General features: G+C 31.2%; 1 protein-coding gene across 1 annotated transcript; it reads left to right on the forward strand.

Annotated features, from left to right (window-relative positions):
- The first annotated feature begins 8,687 nt into the window (after positions 1–8,687).
- On the forward strand, positions 8,688–10,182 carry LOC148231286 (uncharacterized). Its single transcript, XM_088194452.1, has 2 exons — positions 8,688–9,396; positions 9,469–10,182. The coding sequence occupies exons 1-2, from the start codon at positions 8,789–8,791 to the stop codon at positions 10,034–10,036; spliced, it is 1,176 nt and encodes a 391-aa protein (XP_088050578.1). The 5' UTR covers positions 8,688–8,788; the 3' UTR covers positions 10,037–10,182.
- The last annotated feature ends 11,741 nt before the right edge of the window (positions 10,183–21,923 follow it).

Below are 21,923 nucleotides of genomic sequence, written 5' to 3' on the forward strand. Positions count from 1 at the left end.
TCTTAAATTTGTGTGATACTTTTTTAACTCTTTGATTGCTGAGCCTTTTGAGATTATTATCAAAGTATTACATTATAAATTAAGCTATGTTTGGAAAACATGTTATTTGTCTCAAAGCAAATTCCTTACAACCCATTAAAAAACTTTTTCTCAATAAAACTGTGACATCCATAAATTCACGGCCATGTAACAAAAACTGATATTGTAGATTCTGGCATTAAAAATATTAAAAGATTTTTTCTGTCATATTGTAAATGTTTTTGTATACATGCTTTTTTTATGTTGCTTTCAAAACTATTAACATTATTAGTAGCAACTTTTCTTAGGTACTCTTATGTTTTGTACACGTTCTCATCGCAAGATTTTATTTAAAATTACAAATTATAAAGGTTAATAAAGTATCTTTATGTTTAACAGAATTTCCACTTTTGCAAATTATAAATGTTTGAATTACGTTTGTAATTCAAAATAAAAATAAATTATATGTTCCTGGTCAGAAGCTGGAAGTTCTGAAGGATAATGGTTAAAAAACCAATGTCATGGGAAAAAGAACAATTCTCCTTTGATCTTTGGATGCTTTGTAGTGTATCTAAAAATATTGTTTTATCTTATACTTCATATTCTACGTATCGGTCGGATATTTTGGGGTACGATTATCTTAAAGTTGTCTTTAAATATTTTTGCTTACATTAGATCCATTGGCTTTTTATGTTGCAAGTGTTCTATTTAACGCAACTAAAACGGCATTTCTTTGCATATGAAGGATCATAAAATTCTTGAATTTTTATGACTTTTTAACATACTTTATAAAAACATAATACTGCCTTTAAATTGCATACTCGTGTTGTTTCACAAAAATCTCTATTCTTAAACGCTCTAATTAAAAAGTTTCAATGTCAAATAATGCTCGTGCTGTGCCATTTGCTAACTATCACTAAAAATAGTATTAGCTTATAAATAAAAACTTTGCTTTCGATTTCATTTTTCATGACAATAGTTAAGCACACACGGTTTCATTAGAATAATTCGAATTAAAAGAAAAGTTACGTTTACACGTATCTATTAGAATTTGTAGATAAAAAATGTATATTTTCGAAATGAAAGAAAAATGTACTAATTAAAATTTTATCTACGTCTTTTATTATTCATGGAATTTTTACGCTTTTTCAATTTGAAACGACAAGGTGAAGCGATAATCTGATGAAAAGGTGAAAAAGAGATAGAGAGAGAAAAACGTTTCCGAATCTATTTATTTTTCATCATCGTCGATGGTCTGTCTCCGAGGCCTAAAAATCTATTTTACTCGCACATTTCCATTCGAACTTATCACATTTCCTTATACATACATTTTTTGTGTGTGACTATATTTACCCCTATTTTTGTTGAAGAGTTTCGCTTTTCGCCCTTGTAGCTATCTATACGTATTGTGTGCGTATATAATATATTCCAGGGAAAGCAAATTTGCAAGATAAATGTAGTCAAAGGTGTATCGAACCGAGTTGAAATTGATATTCCATTATTATACATAATTATGCTTTTTGGCACAGATATAAAGGCAGTGTAAAGGTTGAGGCAAAAATAACGTCGTGTTTTTATAGAGGCAACAAATTTTTTTTTATATTTTTATTTGTCAAAGAAAATAGATATAGAGTTAAATAAATATTACCTTTTGAATATTTATTTATTAACAGTAAAAATCTTAATATAACTGTAGTTTTTTTACCTTTCATGGTCATGAATATCATATAACAATATAAGAAAAAAATTGACATAAAATTTTATTTCTTGTATTAATCACGCCTCGTAAGATAACTCTTTCGATTTATCTTTTCATACATTTCTTTACTAGACTAACATACATACATATGTACATCCGATTTGATCGGTTATCGTCTTGGATCTGAGCGTATCCGCCCAAGAATCGCTCAGAAAATCGTAAATGATTTATTCGAAATACCGCGAAAGATTTAATATTTATACGTTGCACGGTAAGAGCGCGAGAGCCTCGTGAGAACTTTTCCTCTGGTTCTTTTGCTTCGGTACAAATTCAAAATTCGCATTTTGGAAAATTCACGTGACGTGCGAGTGACGTGCGATTCCTGTCACTTGGCTCGCTTTTCACGTATATGATTGACGCGTGACACATTTCGTCGAATGTGATTGGGTTTAATTGGCGAGAGCGTTGAAACAATTTATTTTGGGTCGTTAACGAGTCAGGGGAATTTTTTAATTATTTTTTTACAACATACGTGCAGTAGACGGTAAAAAGAATATGAATTTAACTGTAAATACGCAAGTGAAATAAAAACAATAATATGATATATTTTATAGGTTTATTTTATTTAAAATTAAAAACATGATTTTTATTGTATATATTTATATTATTCTTGGTATTTATTTTTAATTTTATTTTTAAAGACTTAGTGATCATCTCATAAGAAAATATGAAAATTGCTATAAACTTAGAATATTATTTAAGAAATCTAGTCAAATAATTATTGTAGGTCATGATCAGTGAGACGATAAAAAAAGTTTTTAAAATCTAATATATAGTACTTCGTAGGCGAGAGATAAAAGAATAACAAACTCTCAACAACTCAATTAGCACCTTCCTCGTTTATAGTTGAAAAATAAAACACCTCCCCTAGAAACACGCGTCGTAATCAAAGCTTTTGCTTAATCATCGGGGGATAATCGAGTTGTGTATGCAGACAAAACTTTTTAATAATGCAACGGTGTCGAATACAAAACGTAGCCGAAATACATAATTAAAACTTTTTCACGCCATAGCGTCCCAGAGAGGGTCGCACGGAAAGAGCCCCCAGAAATTTTAATGTCCATCAAAAATTAGAACGGTTTCGTCAAAGTCCGTGTTAAAATATTTTCTGCGCTTCCATTAAAAGCAACGAAAGCTTTTAGATGACCTTTAGCTTTAAAGCGTACTGCAGCACACAAGGTGTGCGCGAAAAAGACCCGTTTATATTTCTATTTTCGGGCGTTGCACGTTGATTAAATTAGGAATTTTCCTTTGGAGAAATATGGTGTAAATTCGTGTTTGTTTGGCACAATTTTCCTTCAGTGCTAAAAAATGCAGCTTTCTGTTTCACTTTGCCAGCTCTGAATAATTACGCATGATGATGAAATACAGAAGGCCAGTAGTGTTTTGTGCGCACAAAGGGAAAATAATATTTTTTAGGAAAGCAATGGTAAAAGACTGGTGAAAAATACCAACAGTATGTAAATAAATTATTTGTCTTTAGCCTCTGTGATACGACATTTTGTTCTGGTATTTAAAATTAAAGTTGTTTTTATCGTAGGCACTGATACACGAGTTTTCGCAAATATTTTTATAAAAATTTCTAGTAAGAAAATCACAGTTTTCTTTAATTATTATTATAATTTTTAAGATGAGTAGCTATATTTTTTTAATTACGTAATTCCGCATGAGTAAAAAATAACCCATTCTATAGTGACAATTTGATCCAAAAAAATTATAAATTTAATACGTATACATTCAGAAAAAAAATAAAAAGTACACTCAAAATAAATACTAAATTTAAAAAAAAAAACAAATTAAATAAATTAGAACAGGTATGTAGTGATATGATATATGTTTTATTTATTAACTTAACCCTTTGAACGAGGAAATGCAAAATTCAGTAAAAAAAAATGTTTTTAGGAAAAAACTTTTTTTGTGAATAAACATAAAATAGCATTATATATAAATTAAAATTTAAGAATCAGAACATTTAAACACATTATATATACAAAATTTGCATTTAAAAAAAAAAAATTAAATAATATTTTAGATTAACGCGTCAAAGGGTTCATATTATTTGATTACAATTGCATGAATTCATCAAAAAGATATTTTTAAATGTTTTTGCGATTATTCTTAATTGCTTTTAGTAAATCATTAAGAGTTTTAAATGCAATATATTTAAAAGAATTTGTGCCAAACTTTATTGATGTGTAAATCACCAGAAGATTTAATTTTATTTTAATGTAGCTGTTTTTTAAATTTAGTATTTAGCATTAGATCTGTTATTTGATTTGATTATCTTAACTCTTATGTGATCAGTACCAGGCACTGAGCTATTATTTTATTTGTTTATATGTATAATGACTTTCTAATTTAATTTGCTAAAATTAAATAGATATGTTACCTTTAGTTATATTTGTGGTGGTATTTATATCATTAGTGTTAATTTATATTTGATCTGATAAAAATGTTATGCTTATTAAATTTATCGGCTATTTAATTTCTTTAGTTCAATCTCGATTAATATGTAGAACACCTTATTTTTAATATCTATTTTCTGGGGTATTTTTGATAATTGTTTTATTATTTTTCCATATTTCAAATGGGTTATAAAAAGATGTAGTATATATCATTTTTGTAGCTTTATTTAGAATGACTTGTGATAAAAAAAAATAGTATTACTGGAGTTACTTCACACCGGGGAGGCATATTTTAAAATAAGTTAAATTGATTTTCTTTTGTATAGCTAGCGCGCTATTCTATTTAATGTCGGTTTAAGGGCCGCAATGGCAGAAAACTCTTTGAAGTGAAGTTGCAAAATATGTTTATTAAATTTAAGCTACGAGACCAGATACAAACTCAGATATTTACCGCTTGTCTTATATTTTACGTTACTGCTTTTTTCATTCAGGAGGATTTTGACAGAGTTTGTCTACTTTTTTTAAATAATTGTTTCTGTTTTAATTCGTTAAATTTTCATTTTCAATCTATTAAAATATCTAATTAGGTTTTTTTTTTGAGATTTTGTACTTTATTTGCGATTGGTTTAAGATCGTAGCACTATTTAAAATAGTTGTAAACAACATAGCTTTTACTGTAGCAGATAGTCAGTTGTTTTGTATTTATAAAGTCATGCCATACTTGTGAATAAAAACATTTATTCATATGTATTGTATTTTATAAAAAATATAATAAACATACGCATAACATAAATTGTATTGTAAAGTTTGTGAAAGTACTAAGTAATTGCAAATATGCTAATAACCCCTTAACTTCTTGGCATAATTTTCGTGGTATAATGTATAATTATCATGCGTATGTAAATTTCTATTGATAAGCAGTCACTCATGATATTAATTAAATAAATTGCACGGTAAGGTTTGTGAAAATACCAAGTAATCGCAATTATGCTAATGACCTTTGAACACATTGACGTAATTTTAGTGCAACAATTATTAAGAATATGTAAATTTCCATCAATTAGCGGTCCGAAAAAAATAATTAATCGAATTTTTTATTTCATTTGATTATTTTTTTAGTTTTGTTCTGCGCGGTATTGTCGGCACGGTATTGACGGGTTTGTTTTGCACCGATTTGTCTCGCGCAGCTTTGTCAGTGCAGCATTGTCTTGCGCGACACTTGATAAAACATAACATGACCTAACTGTGAAAAAACAGAACTGTGACAGAACAGAACAGGGGAAAACCATAATTATTCTAACCCCTTTGTTTGTTATGTCAAGTTCTAGAAATTATTGAACTTATACTTATACGAGTATTTTAAACTTGACTTTTAATTAAATCATAAAAAAGGTCAGTTGGACTTATGATCGTTTAAAAAAATTATGATTTCTGCGTAAAGATTTCACACCACCATGAGAAGCACTTTAACTGCTCAAGTGGCACAGTACACGTCATATACAGAAAAAATAAAAATATATTCATCGCTTTGAGAAAATATTGTCTTAAAAATGGCTGTTTGTATTTTGTTCTATTCTATTATCTGAGACACTCTCAAAGATAATTTTACTAGCATTCACACTTAAACGTCTACTTTGGAGTTCAGGGTCTTTAAGAGCTCTCGAACTTGCATTTCGGTCATAATGAGGCCGACTCAACTTCAGACCAGCGAAGATTGTTAAAACCGCTTTTCTTTTTGTATCCACTAGTCGAGCTCAACATCTGGAATCCAGAGCAAACCCATTTCAAAGACGTCTGCAGCCTACTCACGCGCCCGTGGAACATATTTCTTAATTGTTGCATAACAAATTAATTAACAACAGTAAAGACAAAATGTGTAACTTGAAAAAATAAATGCCATGACTTAATATAATAGTAGCACAATCTTTTTGTCATAAAATAAGGTAAATCTATTTCCTGTTTAATCTGATGTGCCCATTAAATTTATAATGACTTCCTAATTTTCATATGTAAGCTATTTTACTTACCGTGATGTATTACCTTCTGGGGGCGTATCCTTGACGAATAATAAAAGCATTACCGTATACGTAGTACAACCATAAAAATGCCACACGGCGTATTAAAATGTAAAACAACGTTTGATTTATTTTTATTGTTTGTGTACTTTGTTACGCGAAAAATAAGATTTTTTCGCATTTTCATTCGTCAAAGAAAGAAATTTAATCACCGCCGGTGTTCGTTAGCGAGATACACCCGAACCTCACTCAAATTTACAAGATCACAGATGCCCGTTGATTAAATCCTTGCTTTTATGCGTGCTTTCATACCTAGGTATACTATATACATAAAAAAGTGGTCTGTGGGATGGGAAATATTTTTTTATTTAGAGAAATGAAAAATCTATGTATTTTTCAATTAAGGTTGGTCGTCTCAAATTTTAGTGTTCCGACTTGATTCGACATTGCTCCGGGCGATTCATTACATCTTTCTTTTTTACAACTTTGGTTAGTAAGGATCTTGAAATTTAGATTTCTTACATCTGTAAGTTAATTTATGTTTTATAGTCACTCGGATGTTTATGTAGATTTTTATAAGGCATTAGATTATATACCTTCAAATAAATTATACACTATGGTTCGTTTTCTGTTTTTTTTTATCCCAACATAAAGAAACTAAATAAGCAATGCCGTTTTACTAAGTATTTAACATCAGTGTTTTTGAAATACTGTCTTATATTATAAATACAGATATTAAATAAATAAAAAATAGTGTTTTTTTAATAAAAATGTTGCCAAGACTTACATATTGTTGATCTTTTATTAAAAAAAATTTATGCGGTTCCTTACATTAATTTATTTTAATGTTTCAAGTTTATTTCTGAGCTTTCATCAATTTTTATCCGACAAAACTCTTTTCCTTGCTGTTAGAATCTATTGCCAAATGTTATCCTCTGAGTAAGTCTCAGAGATGGTCCAATAAGTTTCATGATCAAAAGTACTGGAATTGTCTTTGTTTTAACGAAGCATTTGTTGAGGTGGCAATTGGTTTAATCTGCGAAAATACAAGTACACGTTCAATTGAAAAAAATATTTTGATATTTAGAGTCTGTTTGTATATACATACATAAATTTCTATTCCAGAATGTATTCATGTAATCCACGAATCATTTAGTTGCAGTCTAATTGACAAGTTTCTAATTTTCACTACTCCAAATGTCAGTTGAGTATTATTATCTTCAGACCAATGTTTTTGATTAAGTACGCGAGATCAACAAACCAACTCGTTTTTTTCTATCGAAAAATCTTTTTTGATTGCCCCTATTAATTTTGTATAAAATAAATGATCTTTTTTTGAAATGAAATGAAATGATCTTTTTTTTTAGTATTTTTTGTGAAGTTAAAGCTCCACGAATGTAAGGATCGCGTAGAGTACGCTCGGAATAAGGATGCCGGTTTGTTATTGTGTGCGTGTACATGTATATAAGAGGGAGAAGCGATGTAGCGTGTACTTCGTTGTCTCGCTTTCTCTTTTAAGGACAGTCGCTGATTCGTCAACGCTGGTATTCGTCATTAAAGTGCAGTGTGGCACAGAAGTTCGATCTTCTCTAGTGATTTATTTTAAATAAGTTTGTGTTGATATTGGTTTAAAACATAGATATGCCCACTGTCCCATGGGTAGGTCACTAAACTCGTGCCACTGTTTTTTATTTATAAATAAAATTTCTTGGGCATATCTGGGTTAATTGATATCAAGGCTTCAAATATACACTGTAAGTTATAAGTTCTCTTACCCGTGAATTTAAATATTTAAATTATTTTTCCATTAATCCGTACGTTGTTGGTTTTTTTAAACTATTCTCTGTAAGGCTTAAAAATGTTATTGTTCTTATCGTTGCGCCAATGATATTTTTTTTAATTATTCAATGAATTTTAATGATTTAATAGAGTCGTCGAGCTATTAAACAACCGGCGAATAATTTTTTTCCCTATTTTTTTTTTTTTGCTTTTGAAGAATAGCTAAAGACTTCATTATTTTTTTGACTAGTGAAAGAAGTTGAATTTTGCAAATATTTAATTAATGACATCAATGTCTGGTTTCATAGATTATTTAATATATTTTTAATTGTCCGTTGAAATTTTCAACTTAGCTCAGATGTATGTATGTTAAATAAACATATATTTTCTTTTAAAATAAAAAATGAAATATTCTGAGCGAAATTATTTTGAGCCACACAGTTCACGCACACAATAACAAACCGGAATCCTTATCCCGAGCGTACTTTTCAGCAGCAACAGCGCATTTAAATTCTTCTTTCTTCAAAAAATTATATTAGTATTTTTATTTTATCATTTGCTTTGTAGATCCTGTAGATCTAAACCTAATTTTTATTTTTATTGTACAGCATATTCTATGGATTTGATTTTTCTTTTATTTTTATCTCTTGTATGATTATGCTTTGCTTTATAAAAATAATACAGAGTCCACTCTGTGCTGTTGACGCGAGCGGTCGCACTCGCGCTTCGCTCCGTTATCGTACGAAGGACACCCCCGCTACCGTTCTGCAACGATAGACACGCCCACTGCAATTAGCTACAAAGACAGCGCCATGAAGAAGGCGCAGACGCGCAAGCGTTCTCTTGGAACGTTGAAGGCGTACCTAAACGCCTCACAATCAACTTCAGGCCTGCCAGACCACGAGTGGCAGGTACCCAAAAAGACATCGAAAGTTTCCCAGGATGCTAAGATGCCTCCGACCACGAGCCAAAACAGGTATGAAAAGCTTCCCGAAGTGATCGAAAGGAAGCAGCAGAGGATACCGCCTGTGATCGTAGAGATCACGGGAACACACCTCCAGACGATCGACTTAATTAAGTCGATCACAAAAACATCGAACTTCTCGTTGCGATACACGGGAAGTGGCAATGTGTCAGTACTTTGCGCGTCGTTTGAAGCACGCGCGTTGTTAATGGATGGACTGAAGGGCCAACGCGCCTTTCACACATTCACCGCCGACGACGATAAAACAGTGAAATCCGTGCTGAGAGGGCTCCCAGAGGTCCCCACCGAAGACATTGCCGCAGATCTCGAACGTCAAGGACTTAGCGTCGTCAAGGTGACGGCAATGAAGACCAAGACCGAGAAACAAGGAGACTCTAGGCTCTACCTTGTCCAGTTTCCGGCTAATACAACAACGAGCACTATAAGAAGCATCCGGTACGTTTGCTTCACCAAGGCCACGCTTGAAAAGTACAAGCGTAATAAGTTGCATTTAACGCAATGTTTCAGGTGTCAACAATTCGGCCACGCTGCAAGAAATTGTCAACGAGCTCCCAGGTGCGTCAAATGCCCCGGAAACCACGCCACGAACGAGTGCTCTAAGAAGGACCGAGAAGCACCCGCCATCTGCACTGGTTGTGGAGGAGACCATCCGGCCAATTTTAAGGACTGCCCTCGTAGGTTAGAATACCTACAGAAAACTCAGAAGAGACAACAGAGACCGACTCCCACTGTTCACTCGTCGCAGCCGAACAACATATTCAACCTCGAGCAAGCGCAATTTCCTGCACTGAAACCAACGAAACCAGCGTTGGTAAAAACCTCAACCACCCCAGCAGTGATCTCATCAGCCACTTCATGGAACGCCCAGGTTGGCGCCGCACCAGCACCAATAAACAAGGCGCCACAACGTCCCCAAACCAGGCAGCCTGAGGAGCCCCTCTCAGACACAATGCCAACTTCAGAGCTACGCAGGATGTTGCTCGTCCTTCAAGAAATCAGGACCAAGGCTGGAAAGTGTGCCAGCAAAATGGAGATCGCCTTGATGATGGTCGAATATCTCGATGTGCTCTTCTAAGGTGGGGCTCAACGTTTTGACGTGGAATTCACGCGGATTCCGAAATAAAACTGGAGAACTGGAACTGCTGATCAGTGAGTACAAAATTGATATTGTCGTAATCACCGAATCTTACCTCAAACCACACGTCAACGTTTTTATACCGAACTTTGTCTGCCTCCGGAGGGACCGTCTCTCAAGGCCAGGCGGAGGTGTCGCGATATTTGTAAAAAAATCAATTAAACACGCGCGCATTACAACAAACACGACTAATCTTGAAACTGTCGCGATACAAATTAAACACGATAATAAATTAATAATAATTGTCGCGGGGTATAATTCTCCCGGTGACAGGTTGCTTCGAGGTGACCTTGATGATGTGTTTCGTCTTGGAGAATCCGTGATATTAACTGGAGACTTTAACGCGAGACACATGCATTGGGATTGCCCCGGTGCGAATCGATCCGGTAAATTAATCTTTGATTATTTACACGATACGGACACTACTGTAAATTTTCCGAAATCCCCAACGCATTATCCTACCAACCACACGACTCCGTCAATTCTGGACATAACGTTGGTCAAGGGTAATTCCCGGATTTCAAACATGCACTGCATCCAGGCTCTGTCCTCGGACCACCTTCCAGTATTCTTTACGTTGGACGGTGAGGTCGAGATGGTGTCTGAGGTCGTTTTCAATTATGCAAAGGCTGATTGGAAGCGATTCAGAAGCATAGTAGAGTCTCGGGTATTGGTTAAACGACAGAATTATACCTCAAATGACACTAAAACTATTGACGATGATATTCATTACTTAACATCCGTGATCGAGCAGGCCAAAATATCATCAATTCCGTCGCGTAAAAATATTTGGAATAACATAGAACTCACCCCAGAAATAATTAAACGTATTAAAATTAAAAATAATATGAGAAAGCAATGGCACAAAAATAAATCGCCCCAACTTAAAACTCTAATTAACAAACTAACTGATGAAATTCGCGTTCAAATTCAAAACATCAAAAACGCTTCGTGGTCGCGTAAACTAAAAGCTTTGAAACCGGGAGATAATTCCTTATGGAGAATGACGAAATCGCTTAAAAATAAAAACTCAAATATACCACCTTTAAAAACCGGAAACAACGTAGCTAACACGACTCAGGAGAAGGTCGAGATTTTAGCTGAGACATTTTCTACATCTTATCAACTTACGCAAAATTACATTGACCAAAAAACCCAAAATAAAGTAGACCGGGCAATTAAAGATATTAGTAAAACTCCAATAGATAAAAAATCCATTAACCAAGTCGGCATATCAGAAATTCTTAGTATTGTTAAACGATTATCAAATAGAAAGGCTCCAGGTATAGATAAATTAGAGAATATATTGATTAAAAACCTTCCTTTTGTTTGCTTTAAGTACTTAAATAACATTTTTAATTCATGCTTATCTTTTGGATATTTCCCAATAATCTGGAAAACGGCAAAAATTCATCCGATAAAAAAACCTGGCAAAGCAGATAACATACCAATTAACTACCGCCCGATAAGTTTACTTCCCTCATTTAGCAAATTATTTGAAAAAATTATATTATCTCGATTAAAAGAATCTCTTAATAGCAAACTCATTAATGAGCAATTTGGTTTCCGCGAAAATCACTCGACTACGCATCAACTTAATAGATTAACAGAGCACATATCTGCCGATTTTAATATGAAAAAAAGTTCTGGTCTTTTATTATTAGATATGGAAAAGGCTTTTGATACAGTATGGCATGATGGATTAATGTATAAACTTTTAAAATATGAAACTCCCTATTACATTATTCACATGTTACGGTCTTACCTGAAAAATCGAAGCTATGTTGTTTCGCTAAATAATACATTTTCGACACCGCGTAAAATACCAGCTGGTGTTCCTCAAGGAAGTATACTTGGCCCGTTTCTCTTCATTCTATATACTAATGATATTCCAATGTTAAAAAATACTAAACTCTCAATGTACGCTGACGACACTGCAATCCTTACTAGTTCTTATGGTCTTAAACCTATTGCAGTTAAACTTCAAAAATCCCTTGAAAACTTAAAAAAATATTTTATGAAATGGAGAATTAAAATTAATCAAGACAAAACAGAAGCAATAATATTCACTAAACGTAGACAACCCTTGCCTGCACCCATTAAAAGTGAACAAGGGCATAACATTGAATGGAGAGCGAGCGTTAAATATCTGGGTATACACCTGGACTCCAGACTAAAATTCAATAAACATATAACTGAACTCCGGTCGAAAGGGCTCGGCGCCATTGCGGCTCTAAAATCAATATTTAATAGAAAAAGTGCGCTTACAATAAAAAATAAAATTCTAGTCTATAGACAATTAATCAGACCTGTTTTAACTTACGCTTGTTCAGTGTGGAGTAACGCGAGTAATAGTAATTTTAATAAACTTCAAGTAATTCAAAATAAAGCCATAAAAATAATTTATAATACACCGTTTTATACTAACCTTAAAAAACTCCACACCAAACATTTAATTCCTACCATTAAAGAATATTGTTATTATCAAACCGAAAAATACTATAAAAAAATCTCGCGAGACCACGCAAACCCACTAATTTCAAGAATCGGTGATTACGACAAAGCAAAACTTAAATTTAAATACAAACATAAAATGCCTAAGCACATATTGCTTTGATGCAGTTAAGCTCATCACAGTGTCATCAGTTTCAGGTCTACAGGGCTAGGTTTATTTACCTTTGTATGTGTTTTATTTTGTATATTATGTATTTTGTATAATTTGTTTTTCTCATCTGCTTCATTCTTTTCCAAAATATTTTTTTTTTTTTTTTTTTTTTTTTGGATTTTTTTTTTTAAATTTGTAAAAGGTTTTATGTATTTTTCCTTTAATTTAGTATATTCTCGTATAATTTATTATTCTTTTTATGTTATTGTATAACTTAACAATTTGTAAACAATGTAAATGGTTATGAACCAGTATTGTGCATTTAATATATCTGTATGCTATTTTACCTATGTCTATTTAAGAAATAAACTTTTATAAAAAAAAAAAAAAATAAAAATAATACACAAGAGATTTAAAATTATTTTAAATACCCAAAACTAAATACGAAAAGTAAATGAAACCCATCATGTACTATTTAAAACTTTTTCTGTTTTCAGAAGTGGATCTTTAAATAATTATTCACATAAATGCAACCCTTTACTAGTCTTTGCCGAAGTATGGTATATGACGTAAAATTTATAAATTTAGGATTCGAATCTATTTATTCTTGAAGTTTTATTGATAAATTAACATACTGATAATTCTAGTCCATGACAAGCACAATGATAATATATTATAAAATAGAAAGAAAACGTTTTGACAGCATATTTTTATACTTTTGAACCCCAACATCTCAGCAATACCGTCATTCACAAAAATATCTGTAATAATTTCAGAGTGAAAATATTGGAGTCAGGAAGCAAATACTTTTTCTTATCACATGTTTGAGTTCTACAAAGTGCAAAAACAAATTTATCAATGAATTTATTCCTACAGTTTTTTTGCTTACTGTGGTTATTTCAACAATTATTAATAAAATTATATTATTAAATTTCACACTTTTGGTAATTTTTTACTATTTAATTACCAATGTTAATACAAGCATTTTTAAAATAAAGAATACGATCCATTTCAACTTTATTCAGTTCTTGTTAAGCAATTTCAGATTTAAAATGCTTAATTTTCATATGCAGTTATTTTTTTGTGAGATAATGACGTTCAAAAAACATTTTTAAGAGTCATCTTTTAGCTTTTAGATAGTAGTTTTAATGCTGCTTTATGTGCAACAGTTTTTTTTTGTGAGCAACTTATTTTCGAAGTGAGCTTGTCTGGTACTTCCTTTTTTTGCCAGAATCTCATTGTTAGTCTATTCTGCGAAAAGCTTCATTTTAATGTCCATTTTAACTCCATGACTTTTAACTTCTTTACAATGCGTAGAGACAAATTTAATTATGAAAACACAGAGACCTTACATTTTTAAGCAAAAATATTTTTTTTCTCATAAATCCTGCAGACTGGCCAATATCAAATTTAGAAATTACCAATATTTGTCTTAATAATTAAAATCCATTAATATTTATTTAATATCAATAGTCGTTCTTTTTTTCTGTCGTAGTGTATTTTTATTCTTACGTTTTGGACAAAGTAAATATCAAATTTTTAAAAGTTATTTCTAAGACTTAAAAAATTCATTGAAAAAATAAGCCAGAACGCCGTTCCGTGGCGTTATATGACAAAAATGCACTAGATTAACCCAACTCATTTAATAATATATTATATAATAAAAGCTTATATTATAAAACAGTCACGTAATGCAAAATATCCCTTGTTCTTTCTGAATCTTGTGCGTTATTTTTACAATCTAGAAGGCTAATAAAATAATTTAAAAACGGATGATACAAAATTTATTCGGTTTTTTCAATATAACATAATTTCGAGCGCCTTTCTGTGAAACACGATCTTTTGCATAAATACAAGAAGAAGAACATAAAAGATACTTTAGAATTTTATTAATTCATTCAAACGATTTCATTAATCTGCAAAAAAGCAAAAATCGACAAAAATACAAAGGTAAAATGCAATTTTCACTGCGCCACTGAATACTCTGTCAAAGAGCAGTCGAATGCTTCGGCAAAAGGAAAATGATTCACATAATGGCTCGTTAAAGTCTCCTGGTTTTCCTTTGAAATCTTCCAGCTGCATACATAAACGAAATCTATATTTTAAATAGCGCAAAATTAATTATAATCCGATCTAGAAATACATTTAATGAAACGATAGCTTTTACTTAAGCCGAATTTATTGTTTATTATATATAAAACTTAATAGTAAAAATATAACTATATAAAACACTGCTATTTTTAAAGTTGGAATCATTAATTGTGACTATTTAATAAACGCGGCTTTTTTTGGATAGATAAAAAATATATGTAACTAAATTTAAGTTAATAATTTATCACATGATATATTTTATTTGTGTGTGTTTCCACAATACAAATACCACTAAAAATATATCACAATTGTATAATATTTTATTATATGTCACTTGTCAATTGGCTTGTTAATTAATCAGTTATATTCATGAATTTGATTTAATAGCTACACAGTTTGACAATATTATGAAAATTACATCTCCAAGTCCATTCAAATGCCCAATTAGCAATATGCTAATGTTTTTCCGTACAACTGGTACAATCTACATCTATTGCTCGACGGAAACTTAACAGTGCATCGGTCAAGACTCAAAGCTGTAAATTAGAACGTTCTATACAAACTGGGTCGCTGTCGGACACCGAAGTCCAAAACAGAGAGAGAGAGTCTGGGACGATGTCTGTGTGAAGTGAACGTTCATGAATATTCATCGGACATTGTAGAACACATGTTAAAGAGGTCCTTTGAACCGAAGAACTTGGGCAAGAGAAGCATGGCCAAGTGAATCGAATGCAACGTAAAAACGATCGTTTCATTTTAATTAGGCGATAAACGTGGTTTTAAATTATTTTACTCTTTCAGTTTAAAAATCTTATAGTTTTTAACGAGCATAATTTTTACTAGATATAATGACGCTGCAAAGGAAATCGGAAACATTTTTATATTACATATTTGAGGATCTTTTTTTTTTTTCAGAATATCTTAAACAAAAATATGCCATATTTTTAAACTTTCTTAAATGGATAGTGTATCAATATCATTCGACGATAAATATATATAAAAATCGAGGCTTTTGAGAGCTACTTTTATCTATTAGGATATCTGAAAATTTATTGCAGGGAATGATATTTTTTTTGTAAAGGACCAGATAGCAAAATTGAAGTGAGGTGCAAAAGAAAACAATTTGTTTTAAGAAAACCCACTATTTTAACATATATTAGCATATTATACAATTTAGACATTTATTAGCATTAATTATTAATGTTGGCATTTAACGCAAACTACTTCAAAGCGTGTCTAATATTATATAAGCGTTACTTATGAAAATAATGTAAGTGATTTTTATTAAAACATTTTATCATATTAGTGTTCAAGGCTCGTCACTTTTTATAGGCAAAATTTATTACAAACGGTCATTTGGTAATCTTGTTCTGTTATTATTATTCAAAATCATTGGACTCTGTGTACAAGTGGACGTCGTATACACAGATTTTGAAAAAGCATTGGATAAAGTTAGACATGCTTTACTTGTAAAAAAGTTATCTAATTTCGGGTTTTCTGAAGATCTCATAAATCTATTCTCAAATTACTTAACCAATAGATATCAATTAGTCAAGTATAATAACTCCTTTTCAGAACGATATAAGACCCCTACTGGAGTACCTCAAGGATCCAATTTGGGTCCATTGTTGTTTTTATTGTTCATTAATGACATAGAAACAGCAATAGAGCATTCAGATTTTTTATTATATGCAGATGATTTGAAAATTTACAAGAAAATGCATTCGATTTCTGATTCCCTCGACCTACAGGAGGATCTCAACTCTATATGGAAATGGGCTTGCTATAACCAATTGCCTTTCAGTGTAAAGAAATGTCACACAATTTCATTTTCAAGGTCATTAACGCCGGCAAAATATTCATACCATCTAGGCGGATATTTTCTGGAAAGGTTTTCTTCAACTAAGGATTTAGGAGTGACTTTCGAAGAACGTTGGAAATTTAGATAGCACATTGCAGAGACTCATAGCAAATCCTTAAAAATGATCGGTTTTATTTTGAGAAATGCGCGTTACTTCAGGAATACTTTAGTATTGCGCACTCTTTATGATACTCTAGTCCGCAGCATACTAGAAACTGGCTTCATCATTTGGATCCCAGGCGTAATGAATCAATGTAATGAATTGAAGCTGGAAAAAGTACAACGTAAATTTCTTCGATATTTATACTTGAAGGAATACGGGTATTATCCGTTCTTGTTTCCCAGTGCTTTTATTTTGGGAGCCCTGGGATACGTTTCATTGTCGACTCGCAGAAGTGTTTATGTAATTAAACACTTCTGGAAATTGCTCAAGGGCATCGTAAACAATCCTTCAGTGCTCGAGCAGCTTCAAATGTGGGCTCCTGAAGGTGGTTATAGTTCTCGGTCGCGTCCACTATTCTTGCCTGTTAAGTCTAGAACTGGAGCACTTGCCAACTCTTCTCTGGCCAAGGCTATTTTTCTGCTCAATTCTGTCCATAGTAATATTGACATTTTCTCTTGCACATATGGAGTTTTGGTTCAGTTCGTATGGGACAATGCACACCTGTTGAGGTGATTTGTGTCTGTTGTTTTGTCTTGTTTATATTTGTATGTATTATGATGTATTAGTACTTTTGATTATCGTGACGCATTGGGTTTACCTGTCAGGTCACGATGGTTATAATTTTAATAAATAAATAAATAAATTAAGATCTTATAAAGCTGATTTTTGAAAATGTCTTATCAAATATGTGTTGCTAAATATACAAACATAAATTCTCGAGCATTTGATCTTAAATAACCAAATAAATCGACTGGGAGATACATTTAAAGTATTGAGTTAGTTTATTTTTGTGAAATTTATCTTTTAACATGTCATTACTTTACAGATTAATTACTTCTAATTAAAGATAGTGTAACAGTTTTTTTAATGTACAGAGTCAAATGAAATAAAATAATTATCAAAATGTATTCCACACTTCTATCTTGATTTAAAACCCATTGCTTGAACTACAAAGTAAATATATCCTTCGATTTTTTTTATAGGAATATACAGATTTTGCGGTATTTTTAATTTTTGACACCATAAAAAATACAAAAAGCTGCTTGTATCATATATTACCAATGTTTTCTAGTTTTTTATTTGTTTTGAGAGTGGTTTTCGGTTAAGAAAAAATTTAGTCGCTTCTTTCAGTTTAAAGTTCTTAATAAAACTTAAATGACTTAAACCATAATTGAACCGTAACCTTAATAATATTCTGGTGTATGGTAGAGCAAGTCATGATATTTGTTTTATTTTCTAAAAAATGTCACAGAATCAACGGCGATTGAGTTCACCGCTGATACAACTGGTTTAATTACATATGATAGATTAAATATTTCCTTAACATTATATTAACCTGACCACTAAATTTAAGCTGCAATTAATTATAAAACACATTAATTTCAATTTAAGCAATAAATTTATATAAATTATATGTATTGCCTGACGATAATCTGCTAGCGGTTAATTGCTGGCGGTGAATTGTGGACGATAAATTTTCCGAACCCCAAAAAAATGTTTAACGTGACAGACCTGATTAAATAACCCATGATAGATTATCATATTTCCTACCAAGTACGTGCTGGTAAATAATACAATGAATAATCAGAGGCTCTACACAAATTACATTTTTACAAACCGTATAATTTTTTTGAACTAAGCTTTACCAATCTGAATTATTGTTTAGTTACTAAACAATAATTCAGCGTGATTAAAATTTAAATTACATACTAAACTTTAGTATGTAATCTAACTTTTGATCGATAACTACAGATTAGGTTTTCCTACATTTTTATAATTTTACGGATGTATATCGTGATGTTTAATTTAATTTAAGCTAAATGGTACAAATTAGGTATTTAATTTCTCTAATAAAAGGCTACTTTAGCTAATATAAATTATCATGTTTTCAAGTGATTTATTCAAAAACAAAAAAAAAAAAATACAAAATGTCATATAAATCAGCAAATACTGATCTTAATACATTCTTAGAATTATTGACTATTTTATTTATATGTATAAATTAAACTATCACAACGTTAATTTAATATATTTTTTTTTAACATTATTTGCATATAATATTAATATTTTTATTATTATTTTTTATTATTATTATTTATTAAAAAAATTTTAAACAATATTTGCATTTTAGAATAAAATAAACTACTGAATAAATATAGTCATATTACAAAGCAAACGCAAAATGCAATATAAATATTATATTTATTACATAGAATCCTTAGAGTATCAGGCTATTTAAATATGTTCAAATGTAGTATATATTTTTATTGTGGGAGAAGATTTTAAATGGCTACCATGGAGTTAGGCGGTGCACTAGCAAAACTGACGTAGCAGCGGCGTGTACCAATACTTATTTTGCCGCTTGTAAATTAACACCGTAACATTTTTGGTTTTGTATTATGTAATATGTAACTGTAAATAAACAATCTGTTTCTCATAAAATATTTGCCGCATAACTAATTTTTACGATCTGCTATTGCAATTAAGTTATCTACAAAACTCATATAGCAATTTTTTTAAATAAATAAGAAACAATTTAAATCAATTTTTTTTTCACAAAACACAGATAGCCCTTGCCTCAAATAAATAAGGAAACTGTTTTAAATAGAGGGCTCGCATAAAATATATCGGTATAAATCTGGACTCCAACCTTAACATTCGCGGTATCGCGAAACTCAGGTATAAAAGAAAAAGCGCAGGAATAAAAAAATATATATAATTTTACTACATAAACAGCTCATACGCTTGCCTAGTATAGAATAAAGTCAGAGTAGTTTTCTAATACCAAAAATAAAGAAAATTGCCATATTCATACCAAAAAATATTTAAATAATACGCAACACCAGATTTATCCACTAATTTTAAAAATCGGTTACAATACATTTACAAATTTATATATGAACATAAAATGCTTAAGCACATCTTGCTTAAAAACCATTTTTTCTTAGTATATATAGGTAGCTTGATAAGTACATAGGAATAAAAAGTCATAAGCCTTATAATTAATTAGGTAATTTAGGATTTTTTATTATATTTGTAAAACATTATTTATTTTATGTTTTTAATATTATTCATCTAATTTTTAAACTAGAAAATGTTTTTAAAGCAGCTACTAGTTTTTATTTTGAATTATTGTATTTTACTGTATTTTAATTACTGCTGAATACGTTTACCTTAAAAAAATTCTCAAATATTAACGAAGTTGAAAAGGTGACACGCGTTTTTTATAATGAAGTCGAACATCTTCGATTCTTTGTCGCTAGCCTTCGTAATGTGTATATTAAATTTATTTCCCTGCTTTCTATTTTTATTACATTCATATGTATTGTTATATAACTGCCAATTAATATAAAAAATATTTAAAACTTCTGGTACAAAAAAAACAAGCAAGAAAATTTATACAAACGGCAATGATTTTGAAGCGTATATAAATGTAAAATTAAACGCATTTTTTTTATTTCTTTTTGAACTGTTTTAAATAATATTACAATAAATATTATATGGTAAATAAAGATTACTGTAAGTAAATATTATAAAAAAAATGTTGAGGTTCTTTTTACAAAACCAATGCGGGAATTAAATTTCCACACCTTGTGTAGGTATTGTCAACTTTTTCGCGATTTTTCTTTATTTCTTTATTCCAGTTGAGGAATGTTACATCTCAGTCTGTTTATTAAACGAATTACGCGAACAAATCGAACGGGCCGACCTCTGGAAGAGATTCCCAAGTTGTGTAAATTGTTCCCTGAATAAAGTATGTGCGGGAACTTTGCGAGCGTGCGAGCGCGAAACTTTACAACGCTCCAAATTAAAATGACTTAATTATAAGCGAGGCTCGGTTGTATTCTCAACGTTTGGTTGTTAATACAATTTCAACTTTTCGCGGTTCGAGTCGACTATAATACAATAACTTTAATTTAAGTTATAGCCTTAATTATAAACATTCGCACAATGGGCTCCAAGCGCGCGCGATGGTTTCACTTTAAATGTTACCCAAATTGTTGTCTCGTAAATAAATTTCGCAGAAATATGTAGAGTGTCGAGGCATATGCGTCGTCTATAATGCTACGTGATTTAATTAGGATTTATTTCGAAGTTTTCGACAAAGTTGTCATTTTGTTCATAATTAGTGGAATTAGTCAGTTTTGCAAATGCCAAGTTAATTCCTTATATTATTTAAGGTTGCGAAATACAGACTGAAGCAAAAATGATTATTTATTTATTAGTTGTAATTAATATTGTTAAAACAATACTATATGTTGTATATTGTCGTTGGTACAATACGCTTAGGATTACAACAGTTGTGCCTCAAATTCTAGTGTGAGCTCTGCAACCAAAAGCAACGGGTCGACGCACAAGCTTCCGTCTTGTTTGCAGCCTCTTATTCATTTCCCAGACAGACAGACATACAGAAAAGCGTGTTTTAGCACCTTCACCTGAGCGAGCGCATACAAAATGCATTATAATGAATAAATTTGCTCAGCGCAGTCAAAATGCGCCACCTCGCGCGAATAGGAGCTTTTGCGAAAGCTTTCGCTTCAGGAGCTTACGCCGAATGCGTCTGTACTCCGCTCGTTGGTGCTCGCAAAGTTTTCACAGGAAATGAACAAGATTCTTAACATTCAAAGGGTTCGAATTTTGTCGTGTTATGTGTATGGTAAAAAACTTTATACATAGAATAAACTTTTTTAGAAAAAGTTACTTGTGCGTCAATTACCGATACGAAACGAGATTGATAAAGGTTTCCGGTTAGCTTTCGAATTAAATTTGTGCGGTTTATTTACAAAACGAAACGGTGAAATAGTTTATTGTGAAATTAGTAAACTATGTAAATAAATCACGTTGCTAAACAGTCGATTGTATTGTTATTTGAGATCAATAGTTTTGTATTTTTGTATAGGGTAAATCTGGTAAACAAACAGCTGCAAAAATCTGTGTATTGCTACTATATATACATAAATCTCTCATATTATTTTTTTTATAAATTATTTACGACTTAGACTGGCAGAAATAAGCAACTAAAGTCATTGCGACCAATAAACATATCTAACGCTACAACGTTGACATTAATCGTAATTAAGGTTAAAACGCCAAAGTTAAGATTTGC

Source organism: Plectrocnemia conspersa, unplaced genomic scaffold, assembly GCF_051122295.1.
Source record: "Plectrocnemia conspersa isolate PC_06_02 unplaced genomic scaffold, ASM5112229v1 ptg000010l, whole genome shotgun sequence".
Lineage (NCBI taxonomy): Eukaryota > Metazoa > Arthropoda > Insecta > Trichoptera > Polycentropodidae > Plectrocnemia > Plectrocnemia conspersa.